This window comes from Convolutriloba macropyga, chromosome 4, assembly GCF_964194025.1.
Source record: "Convolutriloba macropyga chromosome 4, txConMacr16.3, whole genome shotgun sequence".
NCBI classification, from domain to species: Eukaryota; Metazoa; Xenacoelomorpha; order Acoela; family Convolutidae; genus Convolutriloba; species Convolutriloba macropyga.
The window spans coordinates 12084371-12091870 of NC_134471.1; the positions used below are offsets into that span (position 1 = coordinate 12084371).

Sequence of the window (7500 nt, forward strand, 5' to 3'; positions counted from 1 at the left end):
TCGAATTTTCAAAGTGGTTTTTGTTAAAAACTTCGAGTATAGATAGATTTAGAAAGCGTTCTGTAGCTTAACAAAACTTAGATAATTTGCGTTACTGTCTTGTATATTGTTGCATTGCTATCTGTGACCAAAGGTGTCGTTATTTTGCTTTCACTGAAGATTGTCGAAAATGAGCTGTTTTTGACCAAGGGGTCAATTTCATCATTTTTTAGATCTGTTTTTCTTAATTTTTTATGCTCCAGCTGATAGCGTTTTTCTTCCTGATTCCAAAACACCTTTTTTTTAAAAAACGGTTCAGTAATTTTCGAGATATTAAGCTTTGAAACCACGTTGGGATGGGGGTTGGGATTCTTAGTTATCTCGCAGTTATTTCGATCTGTATTCTTTTTTAACAACTAAACTAACAACCGCCATATATAAGTATATATATATTTGGCAGATCGAAAGCATCCGAAATGGGTAATTTGAATGCAAGCTGTATTTTGCCTCTTTACAGTTAAGTTATAGGTGTTGGCAATGTGAAAAAATCGAATTGACTGCCCCGCGTTCAAATGACAGCTATATGCCCTCTGAGAATGTCATTTGATAGAAGGAGGAGTGCTATGAAGGGCTGTCCGGTTAGACTAATACAAATAACATGCAAAGAGGTGAAAATGATTCGAAATGTATCGAGAACATTCAAATGGTGATAGTAAGTTAGTGAAAGCAATGAGAAAGTGTCAGAGGACCCCCCCCCCCCCCCCCACAGCTACCAGCTACACCACAATACCCCCGTGGGTACCAAGCTACGATTCGTACCCGTACGAGTGTTGCACGACGCATAATAGCTGCGCGCGCTGCTGTATATTTCAAAAGCAGGAATTGAGTATTAATTCCCCTCATTCTCCCCCTCCCCTCGTTCTCTCGCCCGTGTTTTCCTCTCGCGTTCGTCTTGTACGTCTCTCGCGTTCTCTAGATTTTCTCTCGCGTTCTCTCGCTCGTCTCTCGCGTTGTCACGCTCGTCTCTCGCTTCCGTCTTTTTGGTTTGAGTCTATGATGTGTCATATGATATATGTCTATGTTGATTTGTGCCATCTTGAATGAGTTGAAAAAAAGTCTTAGCTTTTTAGAGGTTCACTTTACTTTTAATATTGGTAGAGAAACTCCTTGATAAATTTTGCTTCCCAGCAAAAAGGCTGTTTTCCAATTGATAATAAGATGTTCATGTACCCCAGGTTGCTAAAAAGACTATAATTATATGGATTGTTTAAGTGTGTAACCCTCTGGTCTCCATCTTCAATGGATCTTCATTCCCCACAAGATAATTTTTCTCATCTGGACATATGCAACTTTGAACGCTCGAAAGTCTGGACATAGGCAATTTTGAACGCACGATAGTCTGATCTTGAACGCACGAAAATTTTTTCGTGCGTTCATGATCAGACTATCGTGCGTTCAAAACAGCCTAGGTCCAGACTTTCGTGCGTTCAAAGTTACCTATGATCAGACTGTCGTTCGTTCAAAGTTGCATATGTCCAGACTATCGTGCGTTCAAAAGTTACCTATGGTCAGACTGTCGTGCGTTCTAAGTTACACATGTCCAGACCATGCGTTCGAAATTCCTTATGTCCAGACTATCGTGCGTTCAATATTGCATATGTCCAGACAATCGCGCGATCATTTTTTTCAAGACCGTGTAATTTTGAACGCACGACGCCACTGAAACGGTGCTTTGATTTCGGTCTGGACATATCGACTTTCGGTCTAGCACCTCAACCTGTGTACAGTTCCATGACATTTGAGGAACAGATATTGGCTCTTGTTATTCACTCCCCAGGTTGAGGTGCCAGACTGAAAGTTGATATGTCCAGACCGTCCCAGACGAAAAGTGTATATGTCCAGACCCTCCCAGACCGAAAGTGCCTATGTCAAGACTTTCGTGCGTTCAAAATCTTATTTGACCAGACTTTAGTCCGTTCCAAATTAAAATTCGTGCGCTCATTTGTGCGTTCAAAAACACCTATGTCCAGACTTTCGTGCGTTCAAACGTGCTTATGTCCAGACTTTCGCGCGTTCAAAATCTTATATGACCAGACTTTAGTGCGTTCTAAAAGAAAAATCGTGCACTCATTTGTGCGTTCATGTCCAGACTGTCGCGCGTTCAAAAACACCTATGTCCAGGCTTTCGTGCGTTCAAAAATGCGTATGTCCAGACTTTCGTGCGTTCATGTTCAGATAACGTTTTTATAATGTTTTCGTTTCATTTATAGATACGTTAGGGTGATGGTTGTGATGAAGTGCCCAAGCAGTTCCTACATTTTGTTTAATAAAAGATATTCGATGAAAGCATTGGCTGAAGGGGGTGCCAGCGACCTAGTTATTAAAGTATGATTTGCTTTGCAACTTCAGCAAGGGCTTATAATTCTAGGTGTGAAATTGTTTTAAACAAAGCAAGTGTTGGATGCGAATTTTCCTGCGTTCAATGTTTTGTAACTTTTGAACTCAAGTGAGTTGAGGTTTTCTTGGTAGAAAGCTTTCACTTGAGTGAGAACTCTATTAAGAGTGTTTAGTCAAACATGGACTCATTAGGTTTTGGCATTCTTGTTTTCATTCAAAAAAATTTCGTGCGTTCATCGTGCGTTCAAAACTCCCTATGTCCAGACTTTCGTGCGTTCAAAAACTTATATGAACAGACTTTAGTGCGTTCCAAATTAAAATTTGTGCATTCAAAAACACCTATGTCCAGACTTTCGTGCGTTCAAACGTGCTTATGTCCAGACTTTCGCGCGTTCAAAATCTTATATGACTAGACTTTAGTGCGTTCTAAATGAAAAATCGTGCGCTCATTTGTGCGTTCATGTCCAGACTATCCTGCGTTCAAAAACACCTATGTCCAGACTTTCGTGCGTTCAAAATTGCATATGTCCAGACTATCGTGCGTTCAAAATTGCATATGTCCAGACTATCGTGCGTTCATTTTCTTTTCCAGACCGTGTAATTTTGAACGCACGACGCCACCTTGTGCGTTCATTTCGGTCTGGACATATCGACTTTCGGTCTGGGACCTCAGCCTGGTTCAATCAAATCATCAGCGACTTGCGAGCATTGAATGAATTATGGAGTAGAGTTGAATTCTTAATCAACGCAATTGTTAGTTTTGCGTTCAGGTAGAGATTTAAAACCTGAAAAATCTATAATTTGATTCTTAATCAGCCTCTGCTCTTCAATTTTTAATTTTACTAGATCCTAGAATCGACGAAGTCTGTAAATTTGAGTTTTCTGAAACAAAATGTTTGCAACAAAATTGTGAGCAATAGATTCATTATCATAATAGTTTATCACTAAGAATATTATTAACTGCAATAAGTCCTTCAGATGATTAAGAGACTAACAGTTTCGACGAGATTGTTAGTCAATTAGAATGAAATCAGGTGTTGCTCATATTTAACAAAAACGGGATGACAATCTAGATTTGAGAGGTTTTTCATTCTTTTCGGGGTTCAACTGTTTTGAAAGTTCGGATACTCTACCTTAGAAGTATTGAAAACTTGGATGTGCTTTCGAAACAGTTTTGATAACATTTTTGGTGGCAACGGTTTGGAAAATCTTAATTAAGTTCTCTTTGTCACGTCAATTGGAACATTAATAGTATTAATGGCTTCCAAGACAAAGTAAAACATATCAACTATGATTTTTCAACCATAATTGGCAGACTCAAAATAAAAACTGATCAGCGCTTATATCAGTAGCATAATGAATATTTTGAAGAAGCAATATAATTTCCAGTGATGAAAATTGCTTTGAAAGAGTTAGATTTAATTATAATTGATTGGGACCACAAGGTTTCATTTTATGATGTTCAATTATACTCAATTTTGTGTTCCAGAAAGACAAATATAATCTGTTAAAATTGCAACTTATTGTTTTAATCAAATTAATAAGTTATGACGAAATGGGTTCGAGCATATAAGAAAATAAGAAAACGGGCGCATAAAATGTGCTACATCAAATTTGACACTCACTTTTGATTCGAGTGATGGTAGCTCCCCGAATTCATATTCTAGGCACAAATTTTGTGCAACTTCCGCACTCACAGGTCCCTCTCCCAATTTGGCCGAGGAGAAACAGGTGGGTTGAGAAATTTCAGACAAATAATCCAATCCCAGTTGGTCACATCTTTCTTTTTTCCAACTTTGACCGTGCACTGTTGTCGTTGTTAGTACAGTAACTGTCAGTGCTAGCCAGAGATTTCCAGCAGCCATTGTCATCTGATTTAACAAGAAAGTACACATTTTAAAGTGTGCTAGTTTCCTTTACCACCTGGAAATTTTGCGATCATATCCTTAAGCACGAGTCAATTAACTCTCTGTTGCCAGTATTTGACTTATTGATGACTTATTTGTTAACTCATGCATAGACAAAACAAAAATTCAGTATAATCATAACATTAGGATCTTTATTTCATTCTGCCCCCCCCCGCCCCCAAGCTTGAAAGCTGCATAACGTACGGGGGATGGGGGGGTGACCCAGGTTGACGAAAATTACTTACCATGAAACGGACCATATGCTCAGACCATATGGTCCATAAAAGTCCATACAAATTTGAATTTTATGATCTTGCTATGGTAACTGAGTTTCCATATATGGTCCGTTTTATGGAAAATAAATTTTCCAAGGAGAGCATTCTTTTTGGCTCCCATGGCAGTAAAAGAATGAAACAGTGCATCCTGCCATATATGACTCGTTTAATGGTTTGTAAATTTCCATATATGTTTGTTTTATGTTTAGTAAGTTTGCATATATTGTCCGTTTTATGGTTAATAAGTTAAGTTTCCATATATGGGTCGTTTTATGGTTAGTAAGTTTCCATATATTGTCCGTTTAATGGTTTAAAAGTTTGATGAAAAGAGTTTGTTCAAATGGAGTTCAAAGCACCTAATTTTGCATTCAAAATCAATGATTTTCATCATTTCACATGTAGAAACGCGAAACGTACCAGTCGCTGTAGAAAAAGTCAAAATGACCGTATGTGTCGAGGTCAATTTCTCGAAAACGGCTGAAAGAAACAAAACGCCATTTAGAGGGCGTTGAGTACGGCTCAAGTTGAGTTCAAATCAATAAACAGATCAAAAATCGGTTCACTGTACGAGGAGATGTTCCAACATACAGGTACCGTGCCAAATGACAAAAATGGACAAGTACGGGTCAGGTTTCCGTAAAATTCATCACCTGAAGTACGTAATATTACATACGTACGGTAGTTTTGGAGAAATTGTCAAAGACATGAAGCGTACCCCGATTTTTGGGCTATTGGGAGACCCCAATTTCTGGCAAAATCACGCAAAACGACTGAAACGGGAACCACGTAGACAAATCTGAAGGAAATCCAATTCCACTCAGTGGCTACTGAACACCCAAGACATCTACTGCAAAGTGCGAAAAAATCCCACCTCAACCTATTGGCCAGGGTATTTTGTGTGTTTTGATTAAAAAAAACTCAAACAAGAATTTCATGATTTCGCAAAAAATGAAAAAATGCTGAATTCTCAAAAACTAAGGATTCAAAGAGCTTCGTCGAAGCTTCGGGATTCAAAGACCCAAAAAAACTAAATAACACAAATGGCAAGCAACAATAACCCAATTTAGAAAAAGGAAGACTTTACTGAAAAACATTTAAAACATCATTAGTCTTTAAATTTTTAAAATTGACAGCTTTATATTGTTCTGAGCAGTCTAATTTAGACACCAATTGAAGACTGCAGACCTTCAGAAAACTCACAATCAACAAAACGCGACTCTTCCCGGCCAAATTGGTAAAGTATTTCAGCAAAAATCGTCAGAAGCAATAACGTGCCCACCAAAAAATAGCTTTTGCTTTAATTTTTTCAAATTTAATCCTTGATAATTATTTGATTAGGCCGATTTGAGAAACTAACTAAACACTGCAAGCAATGAAAGTTCACGTTTAGCAAAACGCGACAAGCAATGAAAGTGTCAGTCCAATTTGGTACTCTAGTGTTGGAGAAATCGACAAACACATGAAGCGTACCCTATTCTTGGGCTAATGGGACACACCAATTTCTGGCAAAATCACGCAAAACGACTAGAAACGGTGCCACGTAGACAAATCTGAAGGCACTTCAAGCCCACATAGCAGTTATTGAACACCCAAGACCTCTACTGCGAAGGGGGAAAAATCCCACTTCGCCCTAAAGGCCAGGGTGTTTTGTGTGTTTTGATGAAAACAACTCAAACAAAAAATTCACGATTTCGCAAAGAAAGTTGAATTCCTACAACACTAAGGATTTGAAAAGCTTCATGGACCCAAAAAACCTAAATAAGACATTTTGCGAGCAACAATTACCCAATTTAGAAAAAAGTCATCATTACTGAAAAACAATTAAAACATCATTATTGCGGTACGGTACCAAAGTACAAAATTGACACAAAGCGACTGACGTTTCGCTATAATACTCACTAATTTCTCAATAATTCTTAAAAGAAATTTTCATAATGTACTTGCCATTTTTTTTAAAAAATCAGTTGGATGCAAGTGAAACTGGAAAGTGTTGAAAAGAGACAAAATTAGTGCAAAAGCCGAAAATTTTTTTAAATAATTTTTCTTTATGATGGAACAAAAATTCGACCCTCAACCTAAGTTTTTGAGTTCCTGCTGTAATCTACTTTCAAATTTTTCTTGCAATTTTTCAAAAAAAAAATCAGTTGGGTGGAAGTGAAACCTTATGAAAATATTGAAGTGAGACAAAAGTAGTGAAAATATCAAAAAAATTTTTTAATAATTTTTCTATATGATCGAGCGAAAATTTGACGCACCCAAACTATCTGTTTGAACTGTTGCTGTAATCTAATTTCATAATGTACTTGCAATTATTCAAAAAAATCAGTTGGATGCAATTAAAACTGTAAAGTGTTGAAAGGAGACAAAATTAGTGCAAAAGTCGAAAAATTCTTTTAAATCATTTTTTTATGATGGAGAAAAAATTGACACCCTACTTAGGTTTTTGAGTTCCTGTGGTAATCTACTTTCAAATAATTCTTGCAATTTTTCGAAAAATTTCGAAAAATTCAAAAAATATTATTTTGACATTGGAACAAAAGTTTTTTTTTAGAATTTCGTATTTTACAGTGATTTATCGAGGTTTAAAGTTTTGTGATTAATAGAAGAATTTCCGTTGTTTTTGTTCACTTGTTCACATTTTCCGGAATTTTGTCAATTTTGCTAAACAATTGTAAAATTTGTTAACCAAATTATTGTTTGGTTTATTTTTAAAGACAAAAAAGTATTGTAGACAATTTTGATCAAATTTTTCTGGCTATAATTTTGCCTAAAATTTCAAAAGTCAGCCTATTTCATCAGAAATTGACCAAAGTAAGCTTCTTTAGTCCACTTTGATTAAATTTGCCGGAAGTACACACCACAAAAACAACAAACACAATCTTTGTAAACTACGGGAGGGGCTATTCCTACTTCCAATTCCATTGAGAGTATTCTGGAGTTAA

General features: G+C 36.8%; 1 protein-coding gene across 1 annotated transcript in view; it reads right to left on the reverse strand.

Moving 5' to 3' along the window:
- The window catches only part of LOC142338256 (uncharacterized), a 51160-nt gene that overhangs the window by 39900 nt on the left and 3760 nt on the right, over nt 1-7500 (reverse strand). Inside the window, exon 2 of the mRNA XM_075387927.1 lies at nt 4002-4247. Within this exon, the coding sequence (XP_075244042.1) occupies nt 4002-4247 (246 nt within the window). The remainder of the gene's footprint in view (nt 1-4001; nt 4248-7500) is intronic.